This window comes from Pseudophryne corroboree, chromosome 12 (genome assembly GCF_028390025.1).
Source record: "Pseudophryne corroboree isolate aPseCor3 chromosome 12, aPseCor3.hap2, whole genome shotgun sequence".
Classification (NCBI taxonomy): domain Eukaryota; kingdom Metazoa; phylum Chordata; class Amphibia; order Anura; family Myobatrachidae; genus Pseudophryne; species Pseudophryne corroboree.
In genome coordinates, this window is record NC_086455.1 from 14,885,829 (window position 1) to 14,906,285 (window position 20,457).

Below are 20,457 nucleotides of genomic sequence, written 5' to 3' on the forward strand. Positions count from 1 at the left end.
CTAACCACTACACCATCCGTGCTGCTCTTATCCTGTTGGATGTCCAGGTGTCAGACTGATCGGGGCTGTTCCTTCCAATACGTTACAGTAATTCGTGTGGACTATGTAGTATAGACTGGGCGTGCTCCTCGGGTATCCGGTCCCTAGGCCGACCACACTTAGGTCGACACTGTCTAGGTCGCCCACTATTGGTCGACGGTAAGTAGGTCGACATACTTACTAGGTCGACAGGGACTCTGTCGACATGAGTTTTTCACCTTTTTTTCCCATTTATTGAACTTTTTCATACTTTACGATCCAAGTGGACTACGATTGGGAATAGTAACCTGTACCAAGCGCTGCGGTAGCGGAGTGAGGCACCTTGCCCGTAGCAAGGGGACACGGTGCACTAATTGGGGATCCCGGTCACTGTACAGGAAAAACAACACCAAAAAAGTGAAAAAACTAATGTTGACCATCTGTCATGACGACCAAGTACACGTCGGCCTAGAGTTGACCAATAGTGGTCGACATTGCATAACACACCCCTCCTCGGACTGTGCTAGCCCGACAAATAGGTGTACTTGCACTCGGGGCTCATGCAGAATTCAGCGCAAGTCTGTTTGCGAAGCATTTCTTGTGTGTTTTTGCTCTGCGTATGAGCCAGAAGCGATCATATGCAACTGTGGGGGGCGTGGAGTTGTAGGCAAGCTGAACACCGCCCCACATGCAACTGAAGGGGGGTAAGTGGGATGCTACTGGGCATTTCCAGGGCTTGTTGCCAAAATGACTCCTGTTTTCAGACGGAGGTTTTGCAGCGGGGATAGGGCTGGGGCACACTGGTAATAATGTGACGGCTAGGAGATAAGGATACAGATATAGGGGACCAGCTGCGGAGATGCATTCACCTCGGCATGTGGGCGAATAACCGCCCTTTGTTTCTGTGCACACAATAATGGCCGAACTCTGCATTCTTTTGGGTCTGCTCTGTTTTTTGTGGAACGTAACTTACTCTAACAGAGGATCATTTTCTATCAAGACATACTAGTTAAAATTGCATAAGACTAGAATTAATTTCCGCCTTAAGAGTAATAGTCGCACCACCAGGGGTTAATATTCACACCCGGCCATTGCTTCGCACCCGCCATTGTAGTCCATCTGCAAACGCTATTTAACCCTGCAGGTTTCCGCGCCCGCCCCAGCACTGCAGAGTCAGTCTCCACTTACTGCCCACACTACACAAACACACAGAGCATAACAGGCGCTCCTCACGGCAGCGATAAATAAAACATTAATACCCCCGTACAGTTTAAATATGCATGATTGTAAAACAGAAGCAGTTGGCAGTAAACAGGATCGTAAAATAAAAATGCATTAAATTCCTCAGATAAGGTGTTTAATGGACGGCCTGGGCCCGCCGCTCTCGCACTTGTAAGCCTGCTGCCGCGCACTCTGCATGGGAAACGCTAGAATGATTTCCACCCACAGCCTGTGCCACACTGGCACTGTGGGGTCAACTAATGGGCACTTAGCGTCTGTCACGGATTTTATAGAGCGCTAGCTCTTCGGTCCAAGGACACATTAAGCCCTGTGCTTTTTAAACCTTCATTTTATGTATTTTGTGCAGAGTGAACTAAACCCCTAACATCTCAGTACAGCAGGTAATGATGTAATTATGTAAATCAATGCTCTGTAATTTCTAGCAGGTTATTGGTGTGGCTGCTGAAATAAAGGCCAGCTGGCCCGACTCCGTGTCATAAGTCATGTCACTGTAGCTGCCATCGATAAATCCATCACTGCCAGCGGATTTGCCGTTTCATTGTCATATACACTCACAATATATAGACTTCATCATAGCAATCGCTCCACTAAAATCAGGGGGAGGTTCTAGGCCTGATTCAGCATCTTGTGCCAGAGTCACGTCTGCACCTTTATGCAGATGCCATTACAAAGCCCTCCCCGGGTTTACAGCCGTGCGTCCCAATGTGCAAGGACTGAGAGGCACACTGTCAGCGTCTGTAGGCACTCTTGTAAACTTGCACCAGCCACATGCTATGTGCAGATTCTCCAATGCGAGCGATAAAACGCCAGTGTACGCAACCGTAAGATGAAGCCTCCCCATGCGTCTGATAAGCCACCCCCATGTCACAGTCCAGGAACACCAGACACTGTTTTTTATGTATTTGAGACCACGTGCGTCTCAATCAGCGCCGTGACTGTGCGCTAACATTCGGGGTGCGCGCGGAAAGTTAGGTGCATGCGCCTTAGAAAAATCTCGCTCCACTGTGTGGAGCATGGGAGTGGGATATGGTCGTTAGGTCGACATAACTTAGGTCGACAATCATTATGTCGACCACTATAGGTCGACATGCATTAGGTCGACAGGGACACTCGGTCGACATGGTCATTAGGTCGCCGGGTCAAAAGGTCGGCATGAGTTTTTCACATTTTTGTTTTTCAGTTTTTAGACTTTTTCATAGTTTACGATCCACGTGGACTAAAATTGGGAACGGTAACCTGTGCCGAGCGCAGCGGTAGTGGGGCGAGGCACCTTGTCCGAAGCATGGCGAGCAAAGCGAGGGGACACGGTGCACTAATTGGGGTTCCCTATCACTTTACGAAGAAAACGACACCAAAAACAGTCCAAAAACTCATGTCGACCTTTTGACCTGTCGACCTGGTGTCCCTGTCGACCTATAGTGGTCGACCTAAGTTGGGTCAACCCTTACCCTAGTGCGTGGACTCAGAATCAGCCCCTATATGACGTCTTGTACACTTTATTTACTTCCAAATATTGGGCCAAACACACAACAACAACAACAAAATAATAAAATACAAAATCAATGTAAAAAAAAAAAAATTTACAAAAAAAGTGAAAATACTGACCTGTAACCTTTAATGACGGGGTTAGCTGTGGCCGTGCAGGTGAATCGCACTCTTTCGCCCTCTTGCACCGTTTGCGGATGGATAGACAGGGTGACGGTGGGGGGATCTGTCCGGAGACACCAGACAGGCAAGGGTTAATACATGCCATTAAGGTTATTAAAGGCGTTAACTTCTGGTAACCCTGTGCCCTTTTCTTTCCAGAAGGGTTACCATGGTGCTTTTTATGTAAGTGGTTCTAAGCGACAGTCTCTAGCACCTCCACTCCCCCCCACCATATTATTAAATACAGAGACCTTCCTTGTGTTTAAAAACATGGCCGCATCACCGGTGTAAAAGCTGGCGACATTGGGGGTCATTCCGAGTTGTTCGCTGCGCAGCGATGATGCAAAAAAATGTCAGTTCTGTGCATGCGTATGCGGCGCAATGCGCACGCGCGTCGTACTATTACAACGAACGATGTCGTTTTACACAGGGTCTAGCGAAGCTTTTCAATCGCATTGCTGGCCGCAGAGTGATTGACAGGAAGTGGGCGTTTCTGGGTGTCAACTGACCGTTTTCAGGGAGTGTTCGAAAAAACGCAGGAGTGCCAGGAAAAACGCAGGCGTGTCTGGGCGAACGCAGGGCGTGTTTGTGACGTCAAAACAGGAACTGAACAGTCTGAAGTGATCGCAAGCGCTGAGTAGGTTTTGAGCTACTCTGAAACTGCACAAAATTATTTTGTAGCCGCACAGGGATCCTTTCGTTCGCATTTCTGCTAAGCTAAAATACACTCCCAGAGGGCGGCGGCATAGCGTTTACAAGGCTGCTAAAAAATGCTAGCGAGCGAACAACTCGGAATGACCACCATTATTCATTGTTGGGGATTACAGATTATCCTCACTAAAAATATTATTTTTTCCCCGAAAATGTTCTTAACATTTGGTAACTCAGACACATATGAGGCGTAAATCTAATCCGCGGACCGGACGAGAGGGCTTTATTCGGAGACCGATGGTTCGGACTGCAGCCCCGTTTATAGCTGGGAATATCTTAAGTCACTATCAAAGAGATGTATTGTCTTTCCCTCCTCATCGGAATTCGCTTGGCGTCGGTTGCCTTGCATCTGATATAAGCCTGGGTTAGGTAAACGCTATTACGCAAATTGTCTGGTAAGTCATACAGCCGTACGCCTATTCAAATGCAGCCCTGTTCCTCTGCTATTACACAGAGGGGGAGAGAGGGAGGAACAAAGGGTTGATTTAGAGGAGAACCTGAGACCAGAGGGGGAATGACCCGTTGAAGAACTACAAGGCCCAGCATTTCCAGCTTGAGAGACACAGGTTTCCTAACTGTGGTCTAGGATGACAGAGTGTGCTTAACCTGCTCTACGGGACACCTAATCAGACACAAGGAGCTGGCATCACAGGGAATCGATGAGATGGGCTGACATCAGTCGCGGGAGGGGGGGGGGCAGTACAGCGCGTTCTCATGGAGAGTTATTGCTGGCCCGGCAATCAGATACTCAGCATTTTCTAGCTTCAGGCTTGTAGTGAGATAAGACGTGTACAGCCCCCTCCCGTACGTTAATCAATGTACTTGGCTTTCGTAATCCAATTTAATAATGCTAACAGCGTCCCCTTGGCACTAACCATTAATTCTTGTCATATTTGTCTACATATATATGCACATAATTTGCTTGTGATGATTGTTATAGCGGTGACATCACCAGGCAGGGATTATAGGGATCATTGTCATCAGTGGGATTATTACACAGAACGGCTACCTCCATTGCATCACCATAGTGATGTCACTGGTTCCTAGTAAAATTACATTAAAAAAAAAAAAACAATGTCGACCATTTTCTTGTAGACCTCTTGTATCCGTCGAACTTCTCTGGTGTCTACATTTTTTCACCTCGACCTATTTACCATGTCAACTTTTTTAGCCCAGTTGACCTGCATGTTGCTGTAGGCTGCATATGCAGGCGGTGACACCTGTGTAGGACCTAAACAGGCCCAACCACATTGGCAATTGCGGCCAAATCCGTGTCAGGAAATATACTGACACCGATGCGTGCAGGGTTTCCATTTAGCTTCAGTAAATCAGTGTGCATTTACACTTTCCATCGGAGCTTTCCATTTGGCTCTTGTTACAAAACAAGAAGGGCTAACGGCTAGGGGGGTGGGGGTGGGGTTTGCAATGACGTAGGAGCCACCGAGAAGACAAAGTATTCAGGTTACAAGTGATAGGGGCAATAAGTAGAAAGAGGACTCACGGTGGACGTCCAGTTTGATTGACGTTTCCTTTCCGGTTGGAATAGCGTCATTAGATGTCCTGCAAGCAAACACTCGCCCAATATCTTGATCAGTGGGAACGATCAGCAGGAAGCTTATAGTGGTCTCGCGCTTTCCGTCCGCCAACACCATCTGCGGAGAGAAACCCAGGATAACACAGGCTGCACTGACATTGCCATCTAATGTCCTCATTAGCTCATACCTCCACCACCTCATCTGCTCGCTACTGGGCTTTAAGAACTACAAATCCCAGCTTTCTATTGGTACATATGAAATAGCAAGCCAAAAAGCTTTCATTAGAAAATAATCTATTTATAACGGCTGGAACACCCCATAATGGCAATTGTTTGGATGTTAAAGGACATTTAGGGGTCTATTCATGAAGCAGTGATAAGAGTGGAGAAGCGAGCCTGTGGAGAAGTTGCCCATGACAACCAATCAGCTGCTCCGTACAATTGTATAATATGCAAATTAAAAATGTTACTTCAATGCTGATTGGTTGTTCTCCACTGGCTCACTTCACCACACTATTCACTGCTTCATGAATAGACCCATTAGAGAGATGTATAAAGCTTGTAAAGAGATAAAGTGGAGAGGGATAAAGTACCAACTAATCAGCTCATGACTGTCAATTTTCAAATGGTATCCGGACTCTAGGTCGACACCAATTAGGTCAACACCCATTAGATCGACAGTGGATAGGTTGACACTAGAAATATGTTGACACGGACATTAGGTCGACTTGAACAAGGTTGACATGAAAAAAGATAGACATGAGTTTTTCACAAATTTTGTTTTACTTTTTCATACTTTACGATCCACGTGGACTACGATTGGTAATATTAACCTTGCCCACAGCATGACAAGCGAAGCGAGCCATGCAAGGGGACGCGGTGCACTAATTGGGGTTCCCAGTCACTTGACGGAGAAAACGACACAAAAAACCCATAAAAAAAACTCATGTCGACCTTTTTTCAGGTCGACATATTTCTAGTTATTTCCTACCCACTGTTAACCAGTGGGTGTCGACCTAATGAGTGTCGACCTTGAGTCCCATACCCTTTCCAAATACACCGGTAAAATTACAGAAGCTGATTGGGGGAGACTTATCAAACATTAGAGAGAGAAATAAAGCACCCACCAATCAGATTCTAACTGCCATGTTACAGGCTGTGTTTGAAAAGTGACAGCCAGGAGCTGATTGCCCAGCACGCTAACTCTCTCCATTTTATCTCTCCCCGAGCTTTGATAAATCTCCCCCTGTATCTTTCCTCTCTTTATTATTTATTAACCATTTCTTATATAGCGCAGCAAATTCTGTTGCGCTTTACAATTGGAAACAACAGTGATAACACAAAACTGGGTAATAACAGACAGGAATAGAGGTAGGAGGGCCCTGCTCGCAAGCTTACACTCTATAGACCAATCTCCATTAAATATGAGTTGTGGTATCCTCACATCCATATTCTGAAGTACAGTAGAACAGTGTCGATGATTAGGATTACTAGAAGTCATCTTTGGCTGCGTGGTTTCTTATGAAAGTCTGCAGCTTCTGACCAGACAACACTGAGCGACTTCTAATATCTTTATAATTAGCAGCAGGGGGCAACGTTGTCCCACTTGTGTTTTCTGGATAGTCTGTGAGCGCCTCACTCTAGAAAGCATCGGCTATATGAAGCAACTCTACGCAGTTGTACAATGTCTCCAGTGATGAGACGGGCGTGTTAGAACTCTCCTCGGCTCAGATGTGCTACAAAGATGGATTTGGATGAGGTTTTTGTCCAGGATAAAGGAGATCTTGTTACAGGGTTCAACAGCGCTGGTCAGATCACCTCAGATGTCTCTCTGTGGAAGAACTAAAGACAGACACTTCCACAATGACCTTTTATGTTGTCTCTGCAGATCAGATGAAATTCTGCTTTGCTTTCCAGGGCCGGCGCAGCAGCCAGAGGCTGAATGAGACCAAGAGGGCAGGACTTCAAGAGGGAGAACAAAGACCTCCATGACATATAGAGAGAGAGGACGGCACAGAGGCATCCATAGCCTTAGGCTACTCACCGTGCTAGAAATAGCTCCTTCCTGGGGGTTCCCATCTCGGAACCACTCTATGGAAGCTGCCGGCTTGGCATTCTCCGCCCTGCAGGTTAGGTTGGTCGGGGTTCCAGCTCTGAGTAGGATCTCTGGCCCTCCATCTATAATGGGGTCTTCTGGGGGAACTGTAGAGAGAAGATACAGTACATGTGTTAAGATGTCAATAATCGGTCAATAGAAAAAAATGATTGTCGATAAATAATGAGTAGAAGCCCAGTCCACCCTATACACATATGAATTGCTTATTCTCAGGACAAATCTGAGTTTATACCACACGTTCCTGCACCAATGCTTGGGCGACTTTCAGGGCAGGATTAACCCCATCCTGTCCCACTCATACTGTAGCTCAGCAGGAGTCCATACAATGGAAATAAGACCTCTTTCTAAATTCGAGAACTCTCCCTGGGCAGCCAAGTGTTACACTAACCTAACTTGAGGTAATGTATGTATATATTTGGAACATATAGTTTCTACAGATACGGGGCAGTTATAAGTTAGAGAAAGCTGGTAAGCATTGGCCCTGTAGTGTTAATAGAAGCAATGAGGTGTCGATGAGTACACTGTTGGCTGCTGAATGTTGCATATATTGAAACAGGTGAGAAAATAAAAAGATTGGAGGAGGATAAAGCTTTGCACAATAGCCTGATTGTTTCACACTCTGCCCTGTGATTGGTACTATGAGGGCGAGTGCCTCTCTGCCTAGCTGCCTGCTGATTGCTGGCTAACAGGTTGCAGCAGGTCTTGTACTGCTCCTATCAGGTATAAATCTCCCCACTCCATGCAGACCTGGAGGGGTGGGGTGCGAGCTGCGCCCACTGAACAAACTCACAGCCGTTTATGATGCGAGAAGAAATCACGGCTTATTACCAAAATCTACTTTAGTGGCCAATTCGAGACACGTAGAAACAGTGTTAAAGTACCAGCACCGCAGCTGCTGCAGAACCTCATACTATGCAGAGCTGTCAAGCATTGCCCTGAGATAATGTAATTCTGTTCCCGAGAGGTTATGACTGAAATCAGTGATGGGCAACGTGAGGGCTGCAAGTGCTAGCTTCCAACCTTCAGAAGGGACAAGTTACTCCAAAAATGGAAAACAGCCCCAAAATGACATTGGCTCGCCCATATTACTTATCCCAAAATGCCCCACACATGTCCCTAATTTACTAATATTGCACCACATGCCACCCAGAGTTCACCACATGCCACTCAGACCTCACCACACGCCACTCAGAACTCACCACATGCCACTGAGACTTCCCCACATGCCACTCAGACCTCACCACATTCCACTCAGACTTCCCGACATACCACGCAGACCTCCCTACATGCCACTCAGACCTCCCCACATGCCACTCAGACCTCCCCACATGCCACTCAGACCTCACCATATGCCACTGAGACTTCCCCACATGCTGCAAACATGCCACTCAGACCTCACCATATGCCACTGAGACTTCCCAACATGCTGCAAACATGCCACTCAGACCTCCCCGCATGCCACTCAGACCTCACCATATGCCACTGAGACTTCCCAACATGCTGCAAACATGCCACTCAGACCTCCCCACATGCCACTCAGACCTCACCATATGCCACTGAGACTTCCCAACATGCTGCAAACATGCCACTCAGACCTCCCCACATGCCACTCAGACCTCACCATATGCCACTGAGACTTCCCAACATGCTGCAAACATGCCACTGAGACTTCCCAACATGCTGCAAACATGCCACTCAGACCTCACCACATGCCACTCAGACCTCCTTCCCACACACTGATCAGGCCTCCCCACATGCCCCTCAGACCTCCCCATATGCCCCTCAAACCTCCCCATATGCCACTCAGACCTCCCCATATGCCACTCAGACCTCCCCACGTGCCACCTGTTGCCATCGCAGCTTTAAACTGTCACTTGGTCTGTATGGTCAACCGTTGGTTATTGGAAGGCAAAGGATAATCATCGTCAGCAAATATGTACATTGCTGGCCACCATTGAGCCTCCAGGGCTGGCAGTAGAAGCACACACAAAATACGTAATGTCGATTATTTAAAGACCTCATAACAATCTCAGTGCTGGCTAGTGCCACCATACACTCAGCAGTGCAGGATAGTGCCACCATACACTCAGCAGTGCAGGCTAGAGCCACCATACACTCAGCAGTGCAGGATAGTGCCACCATACACTCAGCAGTGCTGGCTAGTGCCACCATACACTCAGCAGTGCAGGCTAGAGCCACCATACACTCAGCAGTGCAGGCTAGAGCCACCATACACTCAGCAGTGCAGGATAGTGCCACCATACACTCAGCAGTGCAGGCTAGAGCCACCATACACTCAGCAGTGCAGGATAGTGCCACCATACACTCAGCAGTGCAGGATAGTGCCACCATACACTCAGCAGTGCAGGATAGTGCCACCATACACTCAGCAGTGCAGGATAGTGCCACCATACACTCAGCAGTGCAGGATAGTGCCACCATACACTCAGCAGTGCAGGATAGTGCCACCATATACTCAGCAGTGCAGGCTTCCATCACCTGAATTAAGACATCTTAAAATCCTTACTTAATACTGTCAGCTTGGCTCCTTTGGAACGCAGAGCGGCCTCAGTTGCCTGGCACTCGAAATTGGCATCATCGTAAATACTGGCGTTGGTGATCTCCAGGTTGTACTGCCCAGACTCGGGGTTTCCAACAACTTGGTAGCGGGGCCATACTGAAGAAATAAGAGAGAAGATCACTTAATTTCATGTGCAAATACATTAAAAAGCCATGTAGTCATCATGGAAGGAGGAATACACCTGTGTGTAACTAGATGTATAGTCATGTAATGTCCTGTATGGCCTCCGTAATGCATATATACTACATACAGTCTGGGACAGGTGGGGCCCAGAACATCCAAGGTTGTGGGGGCCCTCACTATCGCAGAGAGACAGTGCGTCTGAGTATGGGGGCGTGGCTTGCTGACAAGGGGGTGTGGCCTCCAGCGCAATGCAGGGCTGGAGATCCACACTCCTGTTTTAGTCATGCTGGGGGTTTGTCCAGCACTCCCGGAGCTGACAGAGTCTGTGGATGTTGGACGCATGCACCCGTCATCTATTCTCCGCTGCTTTGCAATGTAGAGTAGCGGTGTCAGACTCAGTGAGCAATACCAGAATCGCTGATCTGTAACTATTTGTGTGACCTGGATTGTAATTTCCTTGTGTTTTTACAATGACAGTAAATATCTAAATACCGGCAAAAGAGGCGCACACAGGCGCTGCCGCAACCAACTCAGACTCAGGCCCATCATGTGACAAGGCGGCAGACCAAGAGGCTTTATACCACTCAAAAGAAATCCAAGATGACTTCTATCTAACAAATATAACAGTAGGGATTGTATTAATCCCTATAATATATAACAAGTTTCCATAATATATCTTGATGAGAACATAAGGCTCGTCTGCGTTTTACCGTCGTCACATAAGAACCAGATGCGTACGTGGTGCCTTGGGAATGGCCAATCCTTTAGCAGTTCAGACTTCAGGGAGATTTGCAGATATACAGAAATGGGTTCTCTGCGCACTGAGGTGTTAATCTGAGGCGGGGTGTGCTGCTGGTAATGAGGGGTGTCCCACCCCCCCTTAAATGGTAAGTATACAGATGTGGATAAATCCACAGGGAACCAGCGCTCAAACCCTATTTGTAGTGGTGAATGATACGGTTATAAAGTGAAACTAAAATCAATAATGAAAAAGCAGGTAATATACTTAAGGTTGTTTATTCTAAGATGCTGAGATACTTTCTTTCCCAACAGGTATAAATTCGGTTTAAAAGTCAATCAGTGATTGGGGCACGCTCCTGGTTTGAGCTTAAATTCTGAAGTGCAAGGTTCAATTGAAAGAACAAATGCTGTGATCTTTGTAAAGTCGAAAAAAAGAAAAAGAAAAATGCCACAAAAAAATATTAATGATAATATGTACTAAAGTCCAAACGGTTTACAAGTCTATACAGACAGCGGCGTCCCGCTAATCTGTGCTCTGAAGTGAAGGATTCTCTTGTGAAGTGATGAACAGTTGACAGCGGTAGTGTATGCTTTGGTTAGAGTGGAGAATAAGGACCCTGGACTGGCGCTATTCCTCCTGCAGCACGTCCCACAGTAGAGCGCCCGAATCAGGCCCGCTCTGTGGGGCCGCTGACCTGGGGTGTGCGCCTGTCACAGAGGCGAAGTGGACCCGGCCGGAGCTCTCCGAGCGGCTGGCCGCGCCTCTCCTCCTCCTACAGGGACTTACCTTCTCCCTTCCCCTCCGCCTTCCACTCTCCGCTGTCTCGGGCTTCTTCCGTCGCCTGGCAACCGGTTGCTTCCGGAACTCCGGATCACGTGACCGGATGGTTTGCGGAAAGGATTAGCAGTACTGTCCTTCTTTGTAGTGAATATTCGTCCTCAGTCCCAGAGGAAGACCCTAACAGGTCGAAACGCGTTGGAGCTACCCATCTATACTACATTGGACTGAGGACGAATATTCACTACAAAGAAGGACAGTACTGCTAATCCTTTCCGCAAACCATCCGGTCACGTGATCCGGAGTTCCGGAAGCAACCGGTTGCCAGGCGACGGAAGAAGCCCGAGACAGCGGAGAGTGGAAGGCGGAGGGGAAGGGAGAAGGTAAGTCCCTGTAGGAGGAGGAGAGGCGCGGCCAGCCGCTCGGAGAGCTCCGGCCGGGTCCACTTCGCCTCTGTGACAGGCGCACACCCCAGGTCAGCGGCCCCACAGAGCGGGCCTGATTCGGGCGCTCTACTGTGGGACGTGCTGCAGGAGGAATAGCGCCAGTCCAGGGTCCTTATTCTCCACTCTAACCAAAGCATACACTACCGCTGTCAACTGTTCATCACTTCACAAGAGAATCCTTCACTTCAGAGCACAGATTAGCGGGACGCCGCTGTCTGTATAGACTTGTAAACCGTTTGGACTTTAGTACATATTATCATTAATATTTTTTTGTGGCATTTTTCTTTTTCTTTTTTTCGACTTTACAAAGATCACAGCATTTGTTCTTTCAATTGAACCTTGCACTTCAGAATTTAAGCTCAAACCAGGAGCGTGCCCCAATCACTGATTGACTTTTAAACCGAATTTATACCTGTTGGGAAAGAAAGTATCTCAGCATCTTAGAATAAACAACCTTAAGTATATTACCTGCTTTTTCATTATTGATTTTAGTTTCACTTTATAACCGTATCATTCACCACTACAAATAGGGTTTGAGCGCTGGTTCCCTGTGGATTTATCCACATCTGTATACTTACCATTCAGGGAGATTTGGACCAGCAGTAGGCAATCTGCAGCACTCCCATCTGCCGTGGAACTACAAAGCCCAGCATGCCCTGCCACAGTTTCAGCAAGCCATAACAGTGAGACTGTTACAGGGCACGTGGGGTGTGTAGTTCCTAAGCAGCTGGAGTGCCACATGTTGCCTACCCCTGATCTAGAATAACGGGCACTTGCTGGCTGAGAATGGGAGAGCCTAGCGCTTCTCTTTGTTCCTCGGTGATGTCACCGCCGCACACTGAATCCGTAGACTTCATATCTTATGAACCTAATACGACTGTATCTACTGTGCATTCATTGCAATAGCTACGTGCAGTTCTCTGCCATGACCATAGGGGGCAGTGTTGCGCTACATTAGCACACAATACAGACAACAATGAAATAAATGAGTGACAAACAACATGGGAACAAGTCTAGAGACAGCGACTCTCCACAGATGTATAAAATGGGCAGTGGGCTGTATGCGAGGAATTCATTTTCATGAAAGCAAATGGTCCTGAGCGTCTCGCTGGCGCAGCGTGTATTGGTGATAGGTGCAGAGGAGTGTGGCACAGACAGCGAGAGAACATTGTGTAGAAAAGGATTGTTTGTTTCACAAGAGCCAGAGGACCTGATTGAGTGGCGGGTGCAGAAACGCGTCTTGTCGCCCGTCTGGCACTGTATGCAGATGCGTTACCAACCCATGCCCTGTGTACATCCGTGTGTCTGAGCCACTTTCATAACACACCCGCCACACTTCCACAACATGCCCATAAGATGGACCATGTCACCGCCCAGGAACCACCTCTGCGCGGGCACAGCCGGGACACAGGAACGATGAGACATAGAGGCAATGCGCAGTAGTAAAAAATCGCTCCACTACGTCCTACATCAGCACTGCGTCAACCTCAGAGAAAATGCAGATATATTTAGCATTTTGGTGGTGGGGCATGGCAAGGCCCCATTCTCATGACTATGGGGTCATCCCGGGAAAATGACGGCAGCCCCTGTGTGTAGGCGACAGACACGTTGTTACTGGGGCCATTGTGTGCAGAGTATTTACTCACAGAGAGAACATTAATATATTATACTATATAAACAGCGATATATTACACAGCAGCAAAATGCCCCAGATTGAGGCGACGCCTCTAGTACTTTCATGTGGGAAATGACTTTAAGATAGAAGTGTAGGGTGTGGGAAATTCCCCTTGTGACGCACCCACACAAGACGGGGAACCTGCCGGCTATACCAGTTCACTGACGGCTCCAGAGGTTCCATAGCTGTTATGTCATTTATATCAAACGTCTCAGAACATTCATCACCATCTGAGGCGTTTGATGTTGACGAGGACAAGTTTCCTGTAGTTGGAAATTAAATAATATGTGAGGTAATCTACAGTGAACATATGTACTACTATCTGATATGCCGGGTGTTGCCTGTGGCACTTCTTATGTTAGATACAGTATGCCTTCCTATACTGACCCCCAAACTGCTGTACCCCACACCTACTACAGCACTGCAATCTCAGCCTGCTCTGCCCCACACCTACTACAGCACTGCAATCTAAGCCTGCTCTACCCCACACCTACTACAGCACCCCAATCTCAGCCTGCTGTGCCCCACACCTACTACAGCACTGCAATATCAGCTTGCTCTGCCCCACACCTACTACAGCACCCCAATCTCAGCCTGCTCTGCCCCACACCTACTACAGCACTGCAATCTCAGCCTGCTCTGCCCCACACCTACTACAGCACTGCAATCTCAGCCTGCTCTGCCCCACACCTACTATAGCACTGCAATCTCAGCCTGCTCTGCCCCACACCTACTACAGCACTGCAATCTCAGCCTGCTCCTGCTCCACACCTACTACAGCACTGCAATCTCAGCCTGCTCTGCCCCACACCTACTACAGCACTGCAATCTCAGCCTGCTCTGCCCCACACCTACTATAGCACTGCAATCTCAGCCTGCTCTGCCCCACACCTACTACAGCACTGCAATCTCAGCCTGCTCTGCCCCACACCTACTACAGCATTGCACTCTCAGCCTGCTCTGCCCCACACCTACTACAGCACTGCAATCTCAGCCTGCTCTGCCCCACACCTACTACAGCACCCCAATCTCAGTCTGCTCTGTCCCACAACTACTACAGCACTGCAATCTCAGCCTGCTCTGCCCCACACCTACTACAGCACTGCAATCTCAGCCTGCTCTGCCCCACACCTACTACAGCACTGCAATCTCAGCCTGCTCTGCCCCACACCTACTACAGCACTGCAATCTCAGCCTGCTCTACCCCACATCTACTACAGCACTGCAATCTAAGCCTGCTCTACCCCACACCTACTACAGCACCCCAATCTCAGCCTGCTCTGCCCCACACCTACTACAGCACTGCAATATCAGCTTGCTCTGCCCCACACCTACTACAGCACCCCAATCTCAGCCTGCTCTGCCCCACACCTACTACAGCACTGCAATCTCAGCCTGCTCTGCCCCACACCTACTACAGCACTGCAATCTCAACCTGCTCTGCCCCACACCTACTATAGCACTGCAATCTCAGCCTGCTCTGCCCCACACCTACTACAGCACTGCAATCTCAGCCTGCTCCTGCCCCACACCTACTACAGCACTGCAATCTCAGCCTGCTCTGCCCCACACCTACTACAGCACTGCAATCTCAGCCTGCTCTGCCCCACACCTACTATAGCACTGCAATCTCAGCCTGCTCTGCCCCACACCTACTACAGCACTGCAATCTCAGCCTGCTCTGCCCCACACCTACTACAGCATTGCACTCTCAGCCTGCTCTGCCCCACACCTACTACAGCACTGGAATCTCAGCCTGCTCTGCCCCACACCTACTACAGCACCCCAATCTCAGCCTGCTCTGTCCCACAACTACTACAGCACTGCAATCTCAGCCTGCTCTGCCCCACACCTACTACAGCACCCCAATCTCAGCCTGCTCTGCCCCACACCTACTACAGCACTGCAATCTCAGCCTGCTCTGCCCCACACCTACTACAGCACTGCAATCTCAGCCTGCTCTGCCCCACACCTACTATAGCACTGCAATCTCAGCCTGCTCTGCCCCACACCTACTACAGCACTGCAATCTCAGCCTGCTCTGCCCCACACCTACTACAGCATTGCACTCTCAGCCTGCTCTGCCCCACACCTACTACAGCACTGCAATCTCAGCCTGCTCTGCCCCACACCTACTACAGCACCCCAATCTCAGCCTGCTCTGCCCCAACCTACTACAGCACTGCAATCTCAGCCTGCTCTGCCCCAACCTACTACAGCACTGCAATCTCAGCCTGCTCTACCCCACATCTACTACAGCACTGCAATCTTAGCCTGCTCTACCCCACACCTACTACAGCACCCCAATCTCAGCCTGCTCTGTCCCACACCTACTACAGCACTGCAATCTCAGCCTGCTCTGCCCCACACCTACTACAGCACTGCAATCTCAGCCTGCTCTACCCCACACCTACTACAGCACTACAATCTCAGCCTGCTCTGCCCCACACCTACTACAGCACTGCAATCTCAGCCTGCTCTGCCCCACACCTACTACAGCACTGCAATCTCAGCCTGCTCTGCCCCACACCTACTACAGCACTGCAATCTCAGCCTGCTCTGCCCCACACCTACTACAGCACTGCAATCTCAGCCTGCTCTGCCCCACACCTAATACAGCACTGCAATCTAAGCCTGCTCTACCCCACACCTACTACAGCACCCCAATCTCAGCCTGCTCCTGCCCCACACCTACTACAGCACTACAATCTCAGTCTGCTCTGCCCCACACCTACTACAGCACCCCAATCTCAGCCTGCTCTGCCCCAACCTACTACAGCACTGCAATCTCAGCCTGCTCTGCCCCAACCTACTACAGCACTGCAATCTCAGCCTGCTCTACCCCACATCTACTACAGCACTGCAATCTTAGCCTGCTCTACCCCACACCTACTACAGCACCCCAATCTCAGCCTGCTCTGTCCCACACCTACTACAGCACTGCAATCTCAGCCTGCTCTGCCCCACACCTACTACAGCACTGCAATCTCAGCCTGCTCTACCCCACACCTACTACAGCACTACAATCTCAGCCTGCTCTGCCCCACACCTACTACAGCACTGCAATCTCAGCCTGCTCTGCCCCACACCTACTACAGCACTGCAATCTCAGCCTGCTCTGCCCCACACCTACTGCAGCACTGCAATCTCAGCCTGCTCTGCCCCACACCTACTACAGCACTGCAATCTCAGCCTGCTCTGCCCCACACCTACTACAGCACTGCAATCTAAGCCTGCTCTACCCCACACCTACTACAGCACCCCAATCTCAGCCTGCTCCTGCCCCACACCTACTACAGCACTGCAATCTCAGTCTGCTCTGCCCCACACCTACTACAGCACTGCAATCTCAGCCTGCTCTGCCCCACACCTACTACAGCACTGCAATCTCAGCCTGCTCTGCCCCACACCTACTACAGCACTGCAATCTCAGCCTGCTCTGCCCCACACCTACTACAGCACTGCAATCTCAGCCTGCTCTGCCCCACACCTACTACAGCACTGCAATCTCAGCCTGCTCTGCCCCACACCTACTACAGCACTGCAGTCTCAGCCTGCTCTGCCCCACACCTACTACAGCACTGCAATCTCAGCCTGCTCTGCCCCACACCTACTACAGCACTGCAATCTAAACCTGCTCTACCCCACACCTACTACAGCACCCCAATCTCAGCCTGCTCCTGCCCCACACCTACTACAGCACTGCAATCTCAGCCTGCTCTGCCCCACACCTACTACAGCACTGCAATCTCAGCCTGCTCTGCCCCACACCTACTACAGCACCCCAATATAAGCCTGCTGTGCCCCACACCTACTACAGCACCTCAATCTCAGCCTGCCCTGCCCCACACCTACTACAGCACCCCAATCTCAGCCTGTGTCTGCCCCACACCTACTACAGCACCCCAATCTCAGCCTGCTCCTGCCCCACACCTACTACAGCACCCCAATCTCAGCCTGCTCTGCCCCACACCTACTACAGCACCCCAATCTCAGCCTGCTCTGCCCCACACCTACTACAGCACCCCAATCTCAGCATGCTCTGCCCCACACCTACTACAGCACCCCCAATCTCAGCCTACTCCTGCCCCACACCTACTACAGCACCCCAATCTCAAACTGCTCTGCCCCACACCTACTACAGCACCCCAATCTCAGCCTACTCCTGCCCCACACCTACTACAGCACCCCAATCTCAAACTGCTCTGACCCACACCTACTACAGCACTGCAATCTCAGCCTGCTCTGCCCCACACCTACTACAGCATTGCACTCTCAGCCTGCTCTGCCCCACACCTACTACAGCACCGCAATCTCAGCCTGCTCTACCCCACATCTACTACAGCACCCCAATCTCAGCCTGCTCTACCCCACATCTACTACAGCACCCCAATCTTAGCCTGCTTTGCCCCACACCTACTAGAGCACCCCAATCCCAACCTGCTCTGCCCCACACCTACTACAGCATCCTAATCTCAGCCTGCTTTGCCCCAAACCTACTAGAGCACACCAATCCCAGCTTCTATGCCCCACACCTACTACAGCACCCCAATCTCAGCCTGTTTTGTCCCACACCTACTACAGCACCCCAATCTCAGCCTGCTTTGCCCCACACCTACTACAGCATCCCAATCCCAGCGTGCTTTGCCCCACACCTACTACAGCACCCCTAACTCAGCCTGTTTTGTCCCACACCTACTACAGCACCCCAATCTCAGCCTGCTGTGCTCCACACCTACAGCACCCAATCCCAGGCTGCTTTGCCCAGCCCCTACTACAGCACCCCAATCTCAGCCTGCTTTGCCCCACACCTACTACAGTACCCCAATCTCAGCCTACTTTGCCCCACACCTACTACAGCACCCCAATCTCAGCCTGCTTTGTCCCACACCTACAGCACCCCAATATCAGCCTGCTTTGCCCCACACCTACTAGAGCACCCCAATCTCAGCCTGCTTTGCCCCACACCTACTACAGCACCCCAATCTCAGCCTGCTTTGCCCCACACCTACAACAGCACCCCAAACTGCCTGTTCTACTCTCACTTCTACAGAGCCCCAAACTCAACTTCCTACCCCTCCTACAGCAACCCCAACCTCAGCCAGCTCTCCACCCACCTTGTACAGTCAAACTGCCATACCCCACACCTCCAAACTCAGCCTGCTCTGCCACTGTCTTCTATAGCACCACCCAAACTCAGTCTGCTGTGCAACTGCCTCATATAGAATTCCCAAAATCAGCCTGATTTGCCACCCCTCTCCTATAGAACCAACAAACTTAGCCTTCTCTGACACTACCTCCTATAGCACCCCCCAAACTGACCTTGCTCTGCCACTTCCTCCTATGGCACCCCCAAACTTAGCTTACTCCCCTTCTTACAGCAGTCCCACATTGAATGTTCTCTCCCCACCTCCTACAGGGCCCTAAATGTCACCCCCCTGTTGTGGATATTACATGGCACCCCCTTCCACCATTGCCCCATCCCACCAGTAGTGTATGGTTATCAGATGACACCCTAGGTAGAGATACAGTTTCCTCCAGTGCTTATCTGGGCTTCCGGTTACTGGGGAGACCCCTGCAGAACCCCTCTGACGTCACCGCTCAGTGACACAGAGTAGCTACAAGGCTTACATGACCATGCTTGGGACTCGCACTGAGGACCAAGCGGAGCAAGTGAGGACTCCCAAACCAGCAGCGTCATCTTTTGCATGAAGTTCAGGCTGGTGCAAGTGCGTCCTGATGAAGGCGACCGGTATCAGACCGAGTGTGCAGAGTCCACATGCAAAGATGCACATGACTCGTGTTTTCCCATGATGCAATGTGGCAGCATCCATCGCATCAGCCCCACTGTGTGCAAGGCACAGGTACACCATAAGTCCTTGCATATAACTACAGCCAGTGCCACCACTTATATAGTGCATCTCATATAATGGCAATTATGACAGAGGGCCTCATTCAGAGACGGACGCAGTAGCTGCTGTGCGGTAATATGCTAATGATGTAGGAGGGGTCTTGTGTAAATAGACTCCTCCTGCAGGTTTGCATGATCTGCTGCTGTTGTGCCAGTGGGCGCAGCATCGGATCACTCTGAGAACAGAACGGCCGTCTGAGTGACCCGCAGGTTACGCAGGTTGGCCGGCCATTCCCACTTCAGAGGCCAGTAAATCTGCTTTGGAAGATGTAGACACTGACCTCGGCTCTCCCATAAAAACGGAGGAGTCACATCTCTGGTTTAGGAACCGCTTCACGTTGCCGCCCCCCAAACGTCTGCTGCTTAGGTGCCCCTGCCTCCGGTGATGCAGGACCTCTTCCTACCTTGTCCTTTTCCGTCGCCAGGCAGCTTTGTAGTAGGGTGAAGGTGGACACTGAGTAGCCCCTGAAACTGATCCAGGTTCTCATCAGATCTCCCCACTCAGCCTCCCCAGCTGCGAGTAGCGAGGCCCCTGGCATCTATCACTGTGTGGACAGGACGCCAACAGAATGAAGCATTTGGAGCAATCCTGGTTAGTCAGCAGAATCCGGGCCTGTGTGCAGGGCTGGGGGATTAGCTGCTGCCTGCGGACTGGTAAAGCACTGCAAGTGGTGGGGGCAGAAGGGGCATGCAGTTGATCGATGGGGGAGACCCTAAGTGCCTGTCCTGATGTAGTAGATGAGTGGGGGTCCTAGGAGGATAGACAGTGGATCCATATGTGATGTAGCAAATGAGCTCTCAACTCAGAGCCCTGATATAAGCTGTAACTTGTTTATTCATTTCATCTACTATAATTAGACAGACAGGCAGGTATGCCGCACATCTCTCTCTCTCTGCCCCCCCCCCCCCCCCCCCCCTGCTTACTCTCACGCCG

The 20,457-nt window shown here is 50.1% G+C and overlaps 1 protein-coding gene across 1 annotated transcript in view; it reads right to left on the bottom strand.

Moving 5' to 3' along the window:
• KIRREL1 (kirre like nephrin family adhesion molecule 1) overlaps positions 1–20,457 on the bottom strand; it is an 82,626-nt gene that overhangs the window by 30,823 nt on the left and 31,346 nt on the right. The window contains exons 3-6 of the mRNA XM_063947764.1: positions 9,796–9,945; positions 7,197–7,354; positions 5,120–5,270; positions 2,866–2,971 (exon numbers count right to left, since the gene is read on the bottom strand). Of these exons, the coding sequence (XP_063803834.1) occupies positions 2,866–2,971; positions 5,120–5,270; positions 7,197–7,354; positions 9,796–9,945 (565 nt within the window). The remainder of the gene's footprint in view (positions 1–2,865; positions 2,972–5,119; positions 5,271–7,196; positions 7,355–9,795; positions 9,946–20,457) is intronic.